This window comes from Eleutherodactylus coqui, chromosome 6 (genome assembly GCF_035609145.1).
Source record: "Eleutherodactylus coqui strain aEleCoq1 chromosome 6, aEleCoq1.hap1, whole genome shotgun sequence".
Classification (NCBI taxonomy): domain Eukaryota; kingdom Metazoa; phylum Chordata; class Amphibia; order Anura; family Eleutherodactylidae; genus Eleutherodactylus; species Eleutherodactylus coqui.
The window spans coordinates 235,283,267-235,303,218 of NC_089842.1; the positions used below are offsets into that span (position 1 = coordinate 235,283,267).

The window sequence follows — 19,952 nt, forward strand, 5'->3', positions numbered from 1 at the left end:
ATCCTGGAGCCACCCACAACTATCACCGCAGTGCAAGCTCAGTGGACAGGTTGAATAAAGTGCGGGAAAATATTACACAGAGCGATTTAGGGTCTTTTGTAGCTTATAAGGGGGGGAGTTGCCATTAGGCATGTGAATCTGGGAATTTTTGGAGGCGTGACAGTGTCCACTTAAACGCAGTGGGCATTGACCTATGGTCATTGATGGTCCAAGAGGGGATCGAGAGAGCCTTAGTGTAGTGGGGGGCATTGCAGACTTGAGATGGTCAATGCTCACTGTGGTGGTGGTGATGGTCCTAGGAGTCAATTATAAAATTGGTTGAGGGGGGAGGCAGAGTGTGGATAGACACCCTCCACCCTCTCATTGGATGTATCTGTTGGGGTCTGTTACCTCTGGGCTTTGACATGGTGTAATTCTTGCAGAGATGGCGCTGTATCTAGCCTTGTAAAGGCTAGTGGGTCTCTAAGTCGGGAGGTGTACCGCTGGAGGCAATTTGGGATATTTCCTTTTAAACAGTGAGGTGACAGATTGGGGCTCCAAGGACCTCCCCCTTTTGGTGGATGGTGAATATTTAATTAATGAGTTTTATGGTTAAATTGGGTTAATTTATGTAATTTTTTTGTAATAAAATGACTGCTGTGGCCAAATTATTCAAAATTAATAGGCGTATGTCATTATTTGGCATGTAGTGGGTGTGGGGTTAGTAATTGGAAGAATAAGGTCAGTAGGCTATGCTGACAGTGTAGATCACCAGCTCCTCCTCAGTGTGCTCTGTTCTATTAGTCTTCAGTACTCTGCTCTCTCCTGGTTTTCCTCCTGCCTCTATGACCTTGTTGTTGGGGTTCCTCGGGTTCAGCTTGTGTTCTCTCATCTTTTCCATCTACACAGCCCCTATTGGACAAACTATCAGCAAATTTGGCTTTCAGCATCATCTCTATGCTGATGGCACCTAATTATATACTCTATCTTAAGACATTCCCCCACTACTGCAAAACACCAGTGACTGTCTGTCCGCTGCCTCTAACATCATGTCCTTTCTCTATCTGACAATGAAGCTTTCAAAAGCTGAACTTCTTGTGTTTCCACTATCTACAAACCTTCCTTAGGCTGCATTCACACGAACGTATATCGGCTCGGTTTTCACGCCGAGCCGATATACGTCGTCCTCATCTGCAGGGGGAGGGGGGAGGATGGAAGAGCCAAGAGCAGGAACTGAGCTTCCGCCCCGTCTCTGCCTCCTCTCCGCCCGTCTGCACTATTTGCAATGGGGAGAGGCGGGATGGGGCGGGGCTAATTCTCGGAACTTAGCCCCGCCCTGCCCCACCTCTCCCCATTGCAAGAAGTGCAGAGGGGCGGAGAGGAGGCAGAGAGGGGGCGGGAGCTCAGTTCCTGCTCCTGGCTCTTCCACCCCCCCCTGCACACGAGGACAACGTATATCGGCTCGGCGTGAAAACCGAGCTGATATAAGTTCGTCTGAATGCAGCCTAAGCCATTGAAGCAGTGTGATGTTCTGGGAGACCTTGGGTCCTGGCTACATGTGGATGTAACATATACCATTTACCTAACATTGTACAGACAAGTCCCCCTTCATGGCAACAGTATTCCCTAATGGCAGCTCCCTATATCAGCAGGATAATGCCCGGCTGCATTGCAGATACTGTACAGAAACGCTATATTTTCTCCTTAGGGAGTGCAGTTATTGAGGAGACTTAAAAGGCCATTCATGCTCCTCTGGGTAATATGCAAATAAGGGAGATGGAACAATACCACCACAGTGCCACCTATTGGAAGGCAGCATTCCTTCAAATCAATGTTTGACTCTTTATACAAGCCTTGAAACAATTACTGGAAAATGAAAGCCAAGCCAGATTCCATGCACAGACAGCTGTTTCGGGGTGTTTGTCCCTCATTGGTATGCAGTAGGTTTCTGGCTTTGATAGTGAGAGGCCTGTGGTGTTGGTCAGAAACGCTGCACAGGAGAAATAGATCAAAGTGCTGACATGGTCTCCAGATTCTCAGAACCTCAAGCCCATCAAGCATCTTTGGCATGTGCTAGAAAAAAAAGTCCGATCCACGGGGGGTGGACTGAACACCTTACAGGGCTTAAAGAATCTGCTGCTGACGTTTTGTGCCACATGCCATAAGGACACTTTCAGAGGTACTTTGGTGTCCACCTCATGGCAGTTCAAAGCTGTTTATGCAGAACTCTTCTGGACATAAAGAGCAGATGAGTTTCCACCATTAGCGTTGCTCATTGTGATCAGCTGGGCAATGAAATCGGATGATTTTTGCTAAATCGGATTGGATCATCCGATTCTGATTTTAGCAAGAATCCTCAAATATTGACTCTCTGCTTTGTGTTGTCTTGAAGGCCTACTGCCTTGTAGTTCTGGAGTTCTAGGTTTGAATCTTCTGCCCTACCATTAACTGTAGACCTCATATGCAAGAAAGCAGTTGTGACGGCATACAGGGTGCAAGTAAAAGGTGTTCTTCATTCCTCCCAAACAGATAATATTTCAACTGTTTGAAGTCTTTATCACATCTAAAAGCATAGTGCGCATAGCAACATATATAGAGACGAAACAATCACATGATCAGTCAATCAATAAGTGCATAACAATACCTGACTGGATAAGCATAAATGACAAGCATAATGGCGTCTCCACATCATCATCGGCGTTCACATAGTCATCAACGCGCATGCGCGATTTCCCACAATCCCGCAGACATTCACACGTGACTGTCATGTGACAATACGTCATGCAGTCAGCCGCGCATGCGCAGACCTCGCCGGTCCGGTATTGTGTTTCACTATTGAAATAGCACAAATATGATACAGTTATTCTATATTCCATATATATATATATATATATATATATATATATATATATATATATATATATATATATATATATATTCTATAAAGTGAGTCCAATCAAAATTGACTAATGTACAAATGATTTTATTATACACTCTGATGTACCAATACGTATGCAGTGCAAGGTTACAGATTGAATCTTAATAAACAAAGACTGTTCAAAACTTGATGATGAAGGTCAAAACAAAGATGCATGTTTCCAAATGTCGCCCACACGGAAAACCAATACGCCAATCAATCTGATCGTGATCTATAGAAAAAGTAAAGACATAATGAAAGTATGCATAATACCGATGGAAAACAGCAGATACATACAGGATTACATGAACTGGGACGTATCATATTCAGGATTTAATCCCCTAGGGGTCAGGTGTCTAGCAAATAAATCCACTGGAGTTCTTTCCTGAGAAGCATTTTCAAGCGATCACCTCCTCTAACAGAGGCGGGCACATCGTCAATAACCCGAAATTCGAGTTGACTGACAGAGTGTCCACTATGTGCAAAGTGTCGGGAAATTGGTAAATCCATCTTCTTCGTGCAGATGGTGCTCTTATGGTTCCCTATCCTGCTTCCCACATGTAGGGTCGTTTGTCCCACATATTGCATCCCACATGGGCAGATGAATAAATAAACTGCATACGATGAGGAGCAGGTATAGTAGCCATTAATTTTAAGCGTAGCGCCCGTTGGGGCATGGTAGAATTTATTGCCTCTCACTAAGTTCCCACAGCAACTCAAGCAAGGAAAGTTGTCCGCCCTGGGTGGAACTAGCGCCTTCTGTTTAGGGCGTTCATCCCTATCATGTAAAGAATGCACCAATCTATCTCGCAAACTCTGACAGCGTCTGTAAGACTTAATGGGTGGATTGACAAATTCCTCTACCGCTCCCGTTAAACTCAGCCAGCGCCCGTTTTTTTTCAAAATTGCCGCTATCCGTAAACTCATGGGGTTATAAGTAGACAAAAGGGGATACGTTTCAATTCCATCACCTTGGGTTTTACTGTTAGTAAAGATTCTCCCTCAACTCAAATTTCGGGTTATTGACGATGTGCCCGCCTCTGTTAGAGGAGGTGATCGCTTGAAAATGCTTCTCAGGAAAGAACTCCAGTGGATTTATTTGCTAGACACATTGACCCCTAGGGGATTAAATCCTGAATATGATACGTCCCAGTTCATGTAATCCTGTATGTATCTGTTGTTTTGCATCGGTATTATGCATATTTTAATTATGTTTTTACTTTTTCTATAGATCATGATCAGATTGGTTGGCGTATTGGTTTTCCGTGTGGGCGACATTTGGAAACATGCATCTTTGTTTTGACCTCCATCCTCAAGTTTTGAACTGTCTTTGTTTATTAAGATTGAATCTGTAACCTTGCACTGCATACGTATCGGTACATCAGAGTGTATAATAAAATAATTTGTACATTAGTCAATTTTGATTGGATTCACTTTACAGAATATATATATATCTATATATATATAAAGATGAAAGCCCTCACTGACTCATTCACTCACTCACTGACTGACTCGCCAAAAGTTCTCCAACTTCCCGATGTCGTAGAAACATGAATTTTGGCACGAGCATAGATTATCTCCAAAATAGGAAAAGTAATTGGGTCCCAATTCGATTATTCAATTCTAGCGCAAAAGAATTGGCGTCAAAATTTAACGTACATAATCTAAATCTCTCACTTCCCAATGTCATAGAAACGTAAAACTTGGCACGGGCATTGAATATGTCATAAATAGGAAAAGTTAATAGGTCCCAACTCGATTATTCAATTCTATGCGCAAAAGAATTAGCGTCCAAATTTTACGTACGGAATCTAATTCTCTCACTTCCCAATGTCGTAGAAATGTGAAATTTGGCACGAGCATTGATTATGTCATAAATAGGAAAAGTTAATAGGTCCCAACTCGATTATTCAATTCTATGCGCAAAAGAATTAGCGTCCAAATTTTACGTACGGAATCTAATTCTCTCACTTCCCGATGTCGTAGAAATGTGAAATTTGGCACGAGCATTGATTATGTCATAAATAGGAAAAGCTAATGAGTCCCACCTCGATTGTTCAATTCTAAGCGCAAAAGAATTAGCGTCCACATTTTACGTATGGAATCTAATTCTCCCACTTCCTGATGTCATTTTATATAAAGGAAACGTTGCATGGTTGCCTCCCGTGGTGTTTCCTGGGTAACGCAGAGAACTATGCAAAATGGTGAACATATGTTTTTCCGGTATCTCTAAAGTAACTATGACTTCATAAGATTTCCGTGTGAACACCAGATAAACACCAGTGCCAAATTAACTCGGGCGAAGCCGGGTATATCAGCTAGTATATATATATATATATATGTATATGGAATATAGAATAACTGTATCATATTTGTGCTATTTCAATAGTGAAACGCAATACCGGACCGGCAAGGTCTGCGCATGCGCAGCTGACTGCATGACGTATTGTCACAAGACAGTCACGTGTGATTGTCCGTGGGATTGTGGGAAATCGCGCATGCGCGTTGATGACAATGTGAACGCCGATGATGATGTGGAGACGCCATTTATGCTTATCCAGTCAGGTATTGTTATGCACTAATTGATTGACTGATCATGTGATTGTTTCGTCTCTCTATATATGTTGCTATGCACACTATGCTTTTAGATGTGATAACGACTTCAAACAGTCGAAACATTATCTGTTTGGGAGGAATAAAGAACACCTTTTACTTGCACCCTGTATGCGGTCACAACTGCTTTCTTGCATATGAGGACTATATGGTTCCATGGATCGGATTCAGATTGGTGACCTGCTTATTTCCATCCAACTACGTATAGTATAAGGCTGTGCTGTTGATACCCTTCTTCTTCATTAACTGTAGACCTGAAGTAGGTAAAACTTTCCATATATGGAGAATGAAGTTAAAGGGGTTGTCCCGCGGCAGCAAGTGGGTCTATACACTTCTGTATGGCCATATTAATGCACTTTGTAATGTACATTGTGCATTAATTATGAGCCATACAGAAGTTATAAAAAGTTTTATACTTACCTGCTCCGTTGCTGGCGTCCTCGTTCCCATGGAGCCGACTAATTTTCGCCCTCCGATGGCCAAATTAGCCGCGCTTGCGCAGTCCGGGTCTTCTGCAGTCTTCTATGGGGCCGCTCGTGTAGAATGCCGGCTCCGTGTAGCTCCGCCCCGTCACGTGCCGATTCCAGCCAATCAGGAGGCTGGAATCGGCAATGGACCGCACAGAAGCCCTGCGGTCCACGGAGACAGAGGATCCCGGCGGCCATCTTCAGCAGGTAAGTATGAAGACGCCGGACCGCCGGGATTCAGGTAAGCGCTGTGCGGGTTGTTTTTTTAACCCCTGCATCGGGGTTGTCTCGCGCCGAACGGGGGGGGGGGGGGGGTTAAAAAAAAAAAAAAAACCGTTTCGGCGCGGGACAACCCCTTTAAACCAAAGGAAAAAGTTAGCTTTTTTTTGTTGATCATTTATCATATTTTCATTGGAACAGAACAGATCTGCAATCTGAGGGTGATAGTAACAGAGGACTCCCAGAACAACACGTGTAAGGTCTCCATGAAGTGCTCCATGCAGACGGGGGAGAATGTGACATTCAGTTGGATGAAAGACGATGAGAAGCTGAATCATGAGAGCGGCACATTGGAGATCAGCATCACTAGTAACAACGCTAACAGCACGTACAAGTGCACAGCCCAAAATCCTGTAAGCAAGCAATCCAGTGAGCACAAACTGTTATCCGCCTGTAACCCAGACACTGGTAAGTCCAATGCTATGCTGACATACAAGTAGCCCCTTTAGTTTCTATGAGCCCATGGAAGAGAGGGATGATTCAAAGGCGATTTTTCATTGAGTGTGAATTCACCCCCTAAAGTTAAATAGGTTACGACTGGGCCACAAAAAGACTTCTTGCTTGACTTTCTATATTACGAGAGTGTGCGGCATGGCCAATTACCATGCTGCAAACTGCATTTATTTGACTGCAAATTGCTACGGTTTTAAGATGTGGTTGTTGACCGCACAGCATTTACAGGCAAAATGTGTTTAAAACTGTGTTGGAAATTCATGGTAAAACCCTTTGCTGTGTGGTATTTGGCCATTGATTGAATTTAATTAGCAATAGCTGCGGTCCATGTCCATAAGATTGCATACAACCCAATGCATTTTGAAATCTGCAGATTTTCGTTGCGGGTGGTGGTGTCACGATTAGAGATGAGCGAGCATACTCGTCTGAGCTTGATGCTCGTTCGAGTATTAGGGTGCTCGAGATGCTCGTTACTCGAGACGAGCACCACGCGGTACTCATCTCGATTAAACGAGCACTGACCATTGAATTCAATGGAGCCGGCAATACAGCCGGCTCCATTGAAAGCAATGGGCTGCCGGCGAGCGTGGGATGAATTTTCGGGAAGGGCTTAAAAATATAAGCCCTTACCTGAAAATCATCCTAAAATGTGTAAAAAAAAAATGTATACTCACCTTTCCGCTGCAGCCGGAATTCAGCCGCTTCTGGCCGGCAGTTCTTCTGAACTGCACTGAGTAGTATTCAGCAGCCGAGGATTTAAAATCCCCGCCTGCTGAATGAGCTGCCTCTGATTGGTCACAGCCTTACCAATCAGAGGCAGCTCTCACTCACACCCATTCATGAATTCATGAATGGGTGAGTGAGTGCTGCCTCTGATTGGCTCAGCGCAGGGACAAATCAGAGGCAGCATTCACCCATTCATGAATTCATGAATGGGTGTAAGTGAGAGCTGCCTCTGATTGGTGAGGCTGTGACCAATCAGAGGCAGCTCATTCAGCGGGTGGGGATTTTAAATCCCCGGCTGGTGATAGATCAGCAGTTCAGCACCACAGTCCAGGGGACAGCAGGAGAAGACGCAGCTGTGCCCCAGCAGTTGAAGGGAGGTGAGTATCTATTTTTTTTTGTTTTTTATATCACTTTTAATTCATTTCCAGGGAATGGCTTATATGTAAAGCCCTTCCCTGAAAAGGAATTCAGGTGTGCCAGCAGACCATTGTCTTCAATGGAGTCGCCTGCAGCAGCAGCGGCTCCATTGTAGAGAATGCCTGCATTTTTATTCTTTGTTACACTAAAATCTTTCTTTTTCAGGGAAGGGCTTATATTTTCAGGGAATGGGTGTGAGTGAGAGCTGCCTCTGATTGGTGAGACTGTGACCAATCAGAGGCAGCTCATTCAGCAGGCGGTGATTTTAAATCCCCGGCTGCTGAATACTACAGAAAGCAGTTCAGGAGACCTGCCGGCCAGACGTGGCTGAACTCCGGCTGCAGCGGAAAGGTGAGTATACATTTTTTTATTTTTTTTTTTACACATTTTAGGATGATTTTCAGGTAAGGGCTTATATTTTTAAGCCCTTCCCGAAAATTCATCCTGTGCTCGCCGGCAGCCCATTGCTTTCAATGGAGCTGGCTGTATTGCCGGCTCCATTGAATTCAATGGGCTAACATCGTTCTTCTCTGCCACAGCTGTTACAGCTGTGGCAGAGGAGAACGATCGTTATGCTGACAGTGCGGGGGGGGGGGGGGTCTCACTCTTGCCACTATTGTGGCTTAATAGTGAGACCTCGGAGCCCAAAATGCAGCCCTGCATGTTGCTTCTCGCCTGCCCTATCCATTTCTGTGTTTTTTACATGACTTTGGTGATTTGCTAAGATTTTCACAAATGAAAACCTTAGCGGAGCACCAGTCATATACAAAAATGCTCGAGTCGCCCATTGACTTCAATGGGGTTCGTTACTCGAAACGAACTCTCGAGCATCACTGAAAGTTCGACTCGAGTAACGAGCACCCGAGCATTTCGGTGCTCGCTCATCTCTAGTCACGATGCAGCCAATAGAGTTACAAAAATATGCAATATTTATTTGTGAACAACGAAAACAAAAATAAACAATGTTCTAACAGTGAGCAAGCAGTTTAATTTCACAGTAGGTTTTCCTAGCATTGACTACAGTTAACTAAGGCTGCATTCACATCTACACTGGAAGCCGCATTTGGAGGTTTCATTGCAGATCTGTTTTTCGTCTGGTAAAAAACTGGTCAGCTGAATGGTACCTAAACAGACCCTATTATAGTCAATGTGGTCCGTTCTGTTTGGCTAGAGGATTCCCCTTTACTGCTCCCATAATGGAGTAGGAAAACGAAACCCACGCAGATGTGAGAGCAGCCTAAGGGCTCACACCCACTGGCGATACGATATCCTGCGATGTGAGAGTGAGTGAAAACGCATGATAATGAAACCAATGATTTTCAATGGTTTCATCATTAGCAATGTTTTCACTGTAACCTTGCATTGCAAAGAAGAATCTGCAATATCGCCCATTGTTTTCAATGTGGCCAGGGGCTCCCCCTGTAACAGCTATGGCAGGGGATTCCTTCGTCCCCATGAGGACTGCAGGGATGAAGGAATGCCCTGTCACAGCTGTGGCAGAAGTCCGCAATGCTATCCCATTGCTTTCATTAAATGACAGCTCAGTGCTGCCTCTGATTGGCCACAGCGCTCAGCCAATCAGAGGCAGCGCTTTCTGGAGGCGGGGATTTTTCAATCCCCAGTTTCCAGAACACAGAAGATGACTGCCGGGGTCGGAGAGAAGAGCCAGACAGCTCTTCTAGGCGAGTTAATCTTTTTTTTTTTCTTTTTACTTTTTTTAGAGCTTGCCCTGATTTTTTAAAAAAGGTCTTATATTTCAAGCCCCTCCCCGAAAATCATTGCCATGGTGGTAGCCTTAATTCGATTGCTTTCAATAAGGCTGCAGCAGCGCGGCCCCGTTGAAAGCAATGGGATAGGATCACAGCCCCCTCTCTGACTCTGCTAACGGGTTGAAATCTCTTCTCTGCATCGTAGAGGCGTCTAGTGGTCAACAAGCTCCACACAAGAGGAAGAAGAAGTCACTAGACACAAGAAGACTCCGAGAGCCTCTTATAGGCCAAGGGGGAACCACTTTGAGGGTGAAGTCACACGAACGTATATCGGCTCGGTTTTCACGCCGAGCCGATATACGTTGTCCTCGTGTGCAGGAGGGGGGGAGGATGGAAGAGCCAGGAGCAGGACCCCTCTGCACTATTTGTAATGGGAAGAGGCTGGACGGGGCGGGGTTAAGTTCCGAGAATTAGCCCCGCCCCGTCCCACCTTCCCCATTGCAAATAGTGCTGAGGCAGAGAGGGGGCGGGAGCTCAGTTCCTGCACTTGGCTCTTCCATCCCCCCCCCCCCCCCCCTGCACACGAGGACAACGTATATCGGCTCGGCGTGAAAACCGAGCCGATATACGTTCGTGTGACTTCACCCTTAGGGTCTCCGGTGATAAAACCGTTCATCTAATCACCACAACTCTCATCATTTACAGATCTGTCTGAGAAAAATGTGCGGCACCAGTACTAACGCATTTCTCTTTTTTCCTAGGTAATAGACATCTTGGTTTAATGCGTTATATTTTAATACCGACATTCATTGCTCTTGCCATATTAATTGCGCTGATGATCATGGTAATGAAAAAACTATGCAGGCAGGGTAAGTGGGATGTGCAGTCTTCTGCATTCTCTAATCCACATTTTGATTGACTTTGTACAGATCTTTTGATCCAGCTATACATTTGCAAGTGATGTAATCTGTTCTCATGTGGTGATAAATAACAGGGAGGGGATAAAGTAAGTGGAGCCCATTTTTTTCATCTTGTAGCCATATACTACGCCTTTCCATGTTGTTGATAATAAGGATTTAAAAGAATACTGTCATCCCGTTCTTAGGCTGCATTCAGACGAGCGTATATCGGCTCGGTTTTCACGCCGAGCCAATATACGTTGTCCTCGTGTGCAGGGGGGGGGGGATGGAAGAGCCAGGAGCAGGATCTGAGCTCCCGCGCCCTCTCTGCCTCCTCTCCGCCCCTCTGCACTATTTGCAATGGGGAGAGGCGGGACAGGGGCAGGTTAAGTGGCGGCAATTAGCCCCGCCCCTGTCCCGCCTCCTTTCATTGCAAATAGTGCAGAGGGGCGGAGAGGAGGCAGAGAGGGGGCGGGAGCTTAGTTCCTGCTCCTGGCTCTTTCATCCCCCCCCCCCCCTGCACACGAGGACAACGTATATCGGCTCGGGGTGAAAACCGAGCCGATATACGTTCGTCTGAATGCAGCCTCACAATACAATCCACGATAAACCTTTAACAGCGCTATTAATGAGATTTCCTTATCACTAATTAGCTCTGTAATCCTGTGCCCAGTAACCTTTATAATCTGCTGCCTCCAAACCCAGGGAGAGCATGCAAACTCCATGCGGATGTTGCTTTTAGTCAGATTTGAGCTTATGACCCCAGCACTGCCCTTTGCACCCTAATATTGAGGGCCTTGTCTTAGTTCTCTTTTAAGGCCAAATGCATGCATACCATAGGAGCCGACTATACGTTGGCCACATTCCAGCTCTGGGTGTTCCTGACCACTTTACTACTTAGTGGCAAGAACCTGTATAGGACTTCAGAGGTATTAGAGGGCATATTTATCTAAGACTGGCATTTTATGCACCATACTTACAGATATACCATTGGAGTGAGGTGAACCAAATGTATTAATACACATCTGTTGCACTTTGGGCCACACCCTGTGCCTCCCCCTGAAGTCTACAGCAGGTAAAGCCTGGTGTACATTTCCATTGTACTCTGCACCACCCTCTCCCTGCTAAGCCCTGGCCACTCTTTTTCACAAGTAGAACTTGTGCAAAAATGTTTGACTTTTTTACACCAGATTTTTGGTGTAACTCCTTTTATGAATCCCCCTTATCAAACTACTAACAACCACTTGTCCATTAGTATGTATGTGAGTGCTTCTGATGCTCTGCCCCTGGTGATGTTATCGCTCTGGCACTGGTGATGTCATCGCTTCAGGCCCTGGTGACGTCATCACAGGTCCTACAGCATATGTAAAACACAGAGCCTGACTGATAGAAGAACACCACAGTTAGCGCTCTTGAAGAGGGGATGACAAAAATAACAAAATGAGAATACAACTAAGCCGTTATTATCTCAGACACAACTCAGCGGTCCTGACAGGAGACACCAACCTACCACCACCACCATAGGGATCTGGTGGGCTGAAGGACCTGCGGTGAAGTCGTTACTGTGGGAGGAGCCATTGTGCAGTATGGTAAAAAGACTGGATACTGGATAAGCCAACAGCAGCCACCAGAACCTGTAATGATGCCACAGTCATGTGATCACCTCTGTGGGTTGAGTCAGGGATCACATGACCAGGGGCTCATCACTGTATCCAGGAGTCTGGTGATGTGTGGAAATCAGGATGGATGTTGATGAAGCAGAGCTGTGTGTGTGTGTGTGAATCAGCATGTAGCAGAGCTGTGTGTGTCATGTGTCTGAATCAGGATGGATAAGTAGAGCTGTGTGCGCAATGTGTGGGGTTGGGATGGATGTAGTAGGGCTATGTGTGTCATGTGTTGTATGTGTAATGTGTGGGGTCAGAATGGATGTAGTAGAGCTGCGTGTGTAATGTGTGGGAATCAAGATGGATGTAGTAAAGTTGTGTGTGTAATGTGTGGGAATCAAGATGGATGTAGTAAAGTTGTATGTGTGATGTGTGGGGATCATAATGGATGTACCATGTAGCAGAGCTGTGTGTAATGTTTTGTATGTGTCATGTGTGGGGTCAGGATGGATGTAGTAGAGTTGTGTGTGTGTAATGTGTGGGAATCAAGATGGATGTACTAGAGCTGTATGTGTGATGTGTGGGGATCATAATGGATGTACCATGTAGCAGAGCTGTGTCTGTGTGAATCAGGATGTAGCAGAGCTGTGTGTGTCATGTTTGGGAATCAGAATGGATGTAGTAAAGCTGTGTGTGTAATGCACTGTGTGTATCATGTGTGAAGTCATGATGGATGTAGTAGAGCTGTGTATGTAATGTGTGGAGTTGGATGGGTGTAGTAAAGCTGTGTGTAATGTGCTGTGTGTGAGTAATGTGTGGGAATCAGGAAGGATGTAGTAGAGCTTTATGTGTAATGTGCTGTGTGTGTCATGTGTGAAGTCAGGATAGATGTACTAGTGCTATGTGTGTAATGTTTGGGTCAGGATGGATGTAGTAAAGCTGTGTGTGTAATGGGCTGTGTGTGTAATGTGTGAGGTCATGATGGATGTAGTAGAGCTGTGTGTGTAATGTGCTGTGTGTGAGTAATGTGTGGAAATCAGGATGGATGTAGTATAACTGTGTGTGTAATGTGCTGTGTGTGTCATGTGTGAAGTCAGGATGGACGTAGTAGAGCTGTATGTGTAATGTGCTGTGTGTGTAATGTGTGTGGTCAGCATGCATGTAGTCGAGCTGTGTGTGAGTAATGTGTGGAAATCAGGATGGATGTAGTAGAGCTGAGTGTGTAATGTGCTCTGTGTGTAATGTGTGGGTCAGGGTGGATGTAGTAGAACTGTGTGTGTAATGTACTGTGTGAGTAATGTGTGGGGTCAACATGCATGTAGTAGAGCTGTGTGTGTAATGTGCTGTGTGGGAATCAAGATGAATGTAGTAGAGCTTGGTGTGTGATGTGTGGGAATCAAGATGGATGTGGTAGAGCTGTTTGTGTAATGTGCTGTGTGTGTTATGTGTGAAGTCAGGATGGATGTAGTAGAGCTGTGTCTGTAATGTACTGTGTGTGTAATGTGTGTGTGTGGGGGGGGGATGGATGTAGTAAAGCTGTGTGTGTAATGTGCTGTGTGTTAAGTCAGGATGGATGTAGTAGAGCTCTGTGTGTGTAATGTGCGGGGTCAGCATGCAGTTAGTAGAGCTGTGTGTGTAATGCATGGGGTCAGGATGGATCTAGCAGAGCTGTATATGTAATGTGCTGTGTATGTAATGTGTGGCAATCAAGATGGATGTCATAGAGCTGTGTGTGTAATGTGTAGGGTCAGGATGGCTGTAGTAGAGCTGTGTCTGTAATGTGTGGAAATCAAGATGGATGTAGTAGAGCTGTGTGTGTAATGTGTGGAGATCATAATTGATGTACTATGTAGCACAGCTGTATGGTGCATTGTGCCACCAGAAACACTGGCAATATAGTTTCCTAATAATTACTAGTAATGCTATAACACTGAGGTGGGAAGGTGGCCCAAGTGTCTTGAAAAAGTGTCAACACCCAGCGCTTTAATGGAAGCACCATATTCATACTTGCTGTGGGGACGCAGTCTTCTGTCAACACCACTAATTGGGATACAGTAAAACTTCTAATATAGCTTGTTTTTTTTTACTCTTCATAGGTATGTCCACCAAACAATGCATAAGTCTCCCAAGTAGCTCCCAAAGTAGACCCCCAGCTCCGGAGCCAGTATCAGAGCAGATACATGAAAGCAACCAAACTGTGTATGCCAAAGTCCAGAGACCCAAGGTATGTAATATGTATACACACTACATCAAAACAATCCCTCTCCTAGAAGAAGTTGTCATTTTTCTGTAAAACACGGCATGCAGTTTCTTCTCAGGTAGATATGTTAATGATTGGAAAATAAACGAATTGCCACCACCTGGGCTGTTCTGACTAGACTGTTAGGAGGTGTTGGGACCAGTGGATGTGTGAGGGAACACCAGGTGACCGGCCTCAGGACCCCCGACAGACCACCAGTAGAGAGGAGCATCTGACCAGACTGTTAGGAGGTGTTGGGACCAGTGGATGTGTGAGGGCACACAAGGCGACCGGGCTCAGGACACCCTCTACAGACCACCAGTAGAGAGGAGCATCTGACCAGATTGTTATGGGTGTTGGGACCAGTGGATATGTGAGGGCACACAAGGTGACGGGGCTCAGGATGCCCTCTACAGACCACCAGTAGAGAGGAGCGTCTGACCAGACTGTTAGGGGGTGTTGGGACCAGTGGATGTGTGAGGGCACACAAGGTGACGGGCTCAGGACCCCCGACAGACCACCCATAGAGAGGAGCATCTCAACAGACTGTTAGGGGTGTTGGGACCAGTGGGTGTGTGAGGGCACGCAAGGTGATCGGGCTCAGGATGCCCCCTACAGACCACCAGTAGAGAGGAGCATCTGACCAGACTATTAGGAGGTGTTGGGACCAGTGGATGTGTGAGGGCACACAAGGCGACCGGGCTCAGGACACCCTCTACAGACCACCAGTAGAGAGGAGCATCTGACCAGATTGTTATGGGTGTTGGGACCAGTGGATATGTGAGGGCACACAAGGTGACGGGGCTCAGGATGCCCTCTACAGACCACCAGTAGAGAGGAGCGTCTGACCAGACTGTTAGGGGGTGTTGGGACCAGTGGATGTGTGAGGGCACACAAGGTGACGGGCTCAGGACCCCCGACAGACCACCCATAGAGAGGAGCATCTCAACAGACTGTTAGGGGTGTTGGGACCAGTGGGTGTGTGAGGGCACGCAAGGTGATCGGGCTCAGGATGCCCCCTACAGACCACCAGTAGAGAGGAGCATCTGACCAGACTATTAGGAGGTGTTGGGACCAGTGGGTGTGTGAGGGCATGCAAGGTGATCAGGCTCAGGATGCCCCCTACAGACCACCAGTAGAGAGGAGCATCTGACCAGACTATTAGGAGGTGTTGGGACCAGTGGGTGTGTGAGGGCACGCAAGGTGATCGGGCTCAGGATGCCCCCTACAAACCACCAGTAGAGAGGAGCATCTGACCAGATTGTTATAGGTGTTGGGACCAGTGGATATGTGAGGGCACACAAGGTGACGGGGCTCAGGACGCTCTCTACAGACCACCAGTAGAGAGGAGCGTCTGACCAGACTGTTAGGGGGTGTTGGAACCAGTGGATGTGTGAGGGCACACAAGGTGACCGGGCTCAGGACGACCGACAGACCACCAGTAGAGAGGAGCATCTCAATAGACTGTTAGGGGTGTTGGGACCAGTGGATGTGTGAGGGCACACAAGGTGACGGGGCTCAGGATGCCCCCTACAGACCACCAGCTCCAACTGTTTCACATATATAAATATGTGTATATACATTCTATACTGCTGTGAAAAAGTTTTTAACTCCTTCTGGACATCTCTTATTATTTCATGTTTGTCTCTGGCTCCTTTGAACAAAATATAGCGTTAGACTTAGTGACCCAGAACAACCGTATGACACCATGTATTGCTATCCAACTCGTAGCTTAATTAAAAAGTAAGTGCTGCCTTAAAAACTACAACTAAACATTTCATATAATTTCGTACTAGTTTTATACACTATCCTAACAAAAGAAAACGGACAATTGAGCAAGAATGAAAAGTTGTATTTCTTTCCACATTTTAAGGGTGCATTCACACGACCGTATATCGGCTCGGTTTTCACGCCGAGACGATATACGTTGTCTCTCTCTGCAGGGGGGGGGGAGGATGGAAGAGCCAGAAGCAGGAACTGAGCTCCCGCCCCCTCTCTGCCTCCTCTCCGCCCCTCTGCACTATTTGCAATGAGAGGAGGCGTGATGGGGCGGGGCTAAGGTCCGGGAATTAGCCCCGCCCTCATCCCACCTCTCCCCATAGCAAATAGTGCAGAGGGGCGGAGAGGAGACAGAGAGGGGGCGGGAGCTCAGTTCCTGCTCCTGGCTCTTCCATCCCCCCCTCTGCACACGAGGACGACGTATATCGGCTCGGCGTGAAAACCGAGCCGATATACGTTCATGTGAATGCACCCTAGTAGTGGCGTTGCTTTGGCTCTTATGACATCAGATTCTCTGATCTGAAGATGGAGCAGCATGATTAGTTCTTTAATTGCTTAACTTTTCCATAATGATGCTCCTTGCTCCACGATCGATGCATCTTTTTTGAAAAAACTCACCGGACATTTGCAAGGTGAATGGAGGGAAATACCAGCTGAAGTGTATCGGACGTTAATAGAAAGTATACCTTGGAGAGTATCCCATGTCATTAGGGCCAAAGGAGCCCATTAAAGGGGTTGTCCCGCGGCAGCAAGTGGGTCTATACACTTCTGTATGGCCATGTTAATGCACTTTGTAATGTACATTGTGCATTAATTATGAGCCATACAGAAGTTATAAGAAGTTATTCACTTACCTGCTCTGTTGCTGGCGTCCTCGTCTCCATGGTTGCCGTCTAATTTTCGCCGTCTAATGGCCAAATTAGACGCGCTTGCGCAGTCCGGGTCTTCTGCTTTTCTCAATGGGGCTCCGTGTAGCTCCGTGTAGCTCCGCCCCGTCACGTGCCGATTCCAGCCAATCAGGAGGCTGGAATCGGCAATGGACCGCACAGAAGCCCTGCGGTCCACCGAGGGAGAAGATGCCGGCGGCCATCTTCACCGGGTAAGTAAGAAGTCACCGGCGCGCGGGGATTCAGGTAAGCGCTGTCCGGTGTTCTTTTTTAACCCCTGCATCGGGGTTGTCTCGCGCCGAACGGGGGGGGGTTGAAAAAAAAAAAAACCCGTTTCGGCGCGGGACAACCCCTTTAAGTATTAACATATGGAAATAAATACTACTTTTGATTCCTGCTCAGGGGTCCAATTACGTTCGGTAGGATATTGTAATTTAGTACCACATTGTTGATGAGTAATTTTAGCTAACTCTTATCATGTTCATTAAAGGGGTTGTTCAGGAGTTTTTCTATTAATGATCTATGGATAGGATATGGTCATCACTAGTTGAGCAGCGGAGGTCTGCCACTTGGGATCCTCGCTGATCCCAGGGCCCGCTGTCAGTGTGGACAGCAGTTGAGGCAGATAGTGCTGTCTGTGTTGCAGTGGCCTGGTTTGGTAGAGCAGGCACAGCTCCCATTGAATTCAATGCGATGCCAACCTAAGCTGCTGCAATACGATTGGTGCTATCTGCTTCTACTGCTGTCTGCACTGAGAGCAGGTCAGGCGATCATCTGATCAGTGGAGATCCCAAGCGGCAGACCCCCTGCCTGTCAACTAGGATAGGTCATCAACAGTAAAGGTTTTGGACAACCCCTTTAATTGCCATTCTACAAAGAAGCTCGGAAGTGGAATTACATTTTGTGTGTGCAAGGAAATAGCCATAGAATTAAGTGAAACTGTCTTCATCCCGCTTCTATGTCTTTACTTGTATTTTTAAGAATCAGAGTGTATACACGAACGCACCAAAAAGCCCCTCTTACTCAACGGTGTATGATCTGGCTGGTCCATGCAGAGATAACGCCCAATTACGATCCATAACTGAAGAGACCAGAGTGTGTAAGTAAATTGCCGCCATGCTATGATATAATAATGGGGGGGGGGGGGGGAGTGTTAGGCATTGGCTACCCAGTTTCATAATCTGATTGATGCAAATAAGGAAGATGGAAAGATGGAATAATACCTCTGCAGCGCCACCTATTGGATGGCAGCATTCCTTCAACTTAATGTACTACTCTTTAGCTAGTCTGTAAAACAATGATTGGGATTAGGAAACCAAGCCGGAAAACCATACACAGACAGCTGTTTCAGGGTTTTGCCTCTCATCAGTGCAGTAGGTTTCTGGCTGGGCTGGTGAGAGGTCTGGGACGTGGGTCAAGAGGGGACACCCCTCTTGACCCACAATCTAATTATTCATGTGACCTGTGTACAACTTTAAAGGGGTTATGCAGTTGTAAACTACTGATGGCCTATCATCAGGATAGGTCATTAATAATAGATTAGCAGGGATCTGTCACCTGGGACCACTGCCAATGAGCTGTTTGCTGAGTTGATGTGCTCATACAATGAGCTGATTCCTGCAGGAAACAGACAGCTCCATTCTCACTGCAGTGGTCTATCTGGAGGAGAGGCCATCAATACGTTACAACTGAAGAACCCCTTTAATTTCTTGGTGATAATAGTAGAACACACTGGATGATGGAGATCTACTCCCTTGTTTTCCAACGAATGGATATACACTGAATGGCAACCATATGAAAGGCCTCCAAAGCAAGTGTAGTGTCTTAGACTAATAATGCATGCTGTGCACAGCGTACATCAGGCAGCTTAAGAAGCTGGTGTGGCCATCTTCATTTCTCCAAGTCCGGACAATCGCTTTAAGGCCCCTCCTCCACTGGATGATGCCTAAGCAATAAGATTCCCATTGTTCCAATACCAAGTGTTCTGCATCCTTTCCTTCTTCTCGATGTCCAGCTTTCATGAACTCTGCCTGTCTTGACCTTTCAATGTTTTATCAATACGTTTTGCCTGATTGCTGCCTGCCCGGTCCTCCTGCCTGATTTACTATATTGCATGGACTTCACCTGCCCCAACCTCAGCTTCTTATTTTGACCACCTCCTTGCCCATCCCTTTGGTACTACACTCTGGTACCTTTTGACATACTCAGGTCAGCTGTCACTGTACTGAGATTACCCTTGAGCTAATGTCCAGGAGGTTCCCAGCAGCTAAGATCAGATCCTTCAAAAAGAGGTTAAAGGGTGAAGAAGACCAGAGGCCTCTTGGAGCTGCTCTTGGTAATAGCCCAAAGTTAAAGGAGTCAATGACTCCATAAGTGCAGATTATACTAATACAAGTCAATAGGGGAAAAAGTAACGTACACTAATGTCAGGCCTCTCTGCGCTACTCTTTGCAGCAGCTCTCCGCTAGTAGAAAGGCTTCCCCCTTAGCATCTATGTTACCTAATAGTGTTGGTCTTGGGGGAATATCTTGTGAGGAAAACACTATTAACCCTTTCCAATCCACTGTCTGACGTCTGAAGACATTATGATTTAGGGCTGTACAGCTCCGATGTTGGAAGACGTCCGTCGGGGTTCTCTTACTGTATATTGCCAGCCTCTCTGCTGTCGGAGCCTATCCAACGTGTCACCACATGCAGTACTGGCTTTAGCCAGCAGATAGCGCCGTTGTATAACAGCAGAAAAAGAGTAAGCCCCTAGGAAAACCAGGATACAAGTTGGATTGGAAAGGGTTAGTAAAATGGCAAATGTTTACCAAAGTGTAACTACGGATGAGAAGGTGTCGTAATTCGCTACATTACTAATTCAGTGATCGCTATTCACCAGGGGGAACATGATTTCCCGTACTGTACTCACTGAAACAGCTTCAAAGCTTTGCTTCAGGAAATAAGACATCACCCACATCCTCCAAACTCCAAAACACGTT

The 19,952-nt window shown here is 46.2% G+C and overlaps 2 protein-coding genes across 2 annotated transcripts in view; both read left to right on the forward strand.

The window, feature by feature from the left end:
* The window catches only part of LOC136633421 (death-associated protein kinase 2-like), a 704,757-nt gene that overhangs the window by 79,676 nt on the left and 605,129 nt on the right, over window positions 1-19,952 (forward strand). The window lies entirely within an intron of this gene.
* Window positions 1-19,952, forward strand: part of LOC136631637 (signaling lymphocytic activation molecule-like) — a 29,723-nt gene that overhangs the window by 7,055 nt on the left and 2,716 nt on the right. The window contains exons 3-6 of the mRNA XM_066605922.1: window positions 6,397-6,663; window positions 10,322-10,429; window positions 14,160-14,287; window positions 17,950-18,067. Coding sequence (XP_066462019.1) covers window positions 6,397-6,663; window positions 10,322-10,429; window positions 14,160-14,287; window positions 17,950-18,067 — 621 coding nt within the window. The remainder of the gene's footprint in view (window positions 1-6,396; window positions 6,664-10,321; window positions 10,430-14,159; window positions 14,288-17,949; window positions 18,068-19,952) is intronic.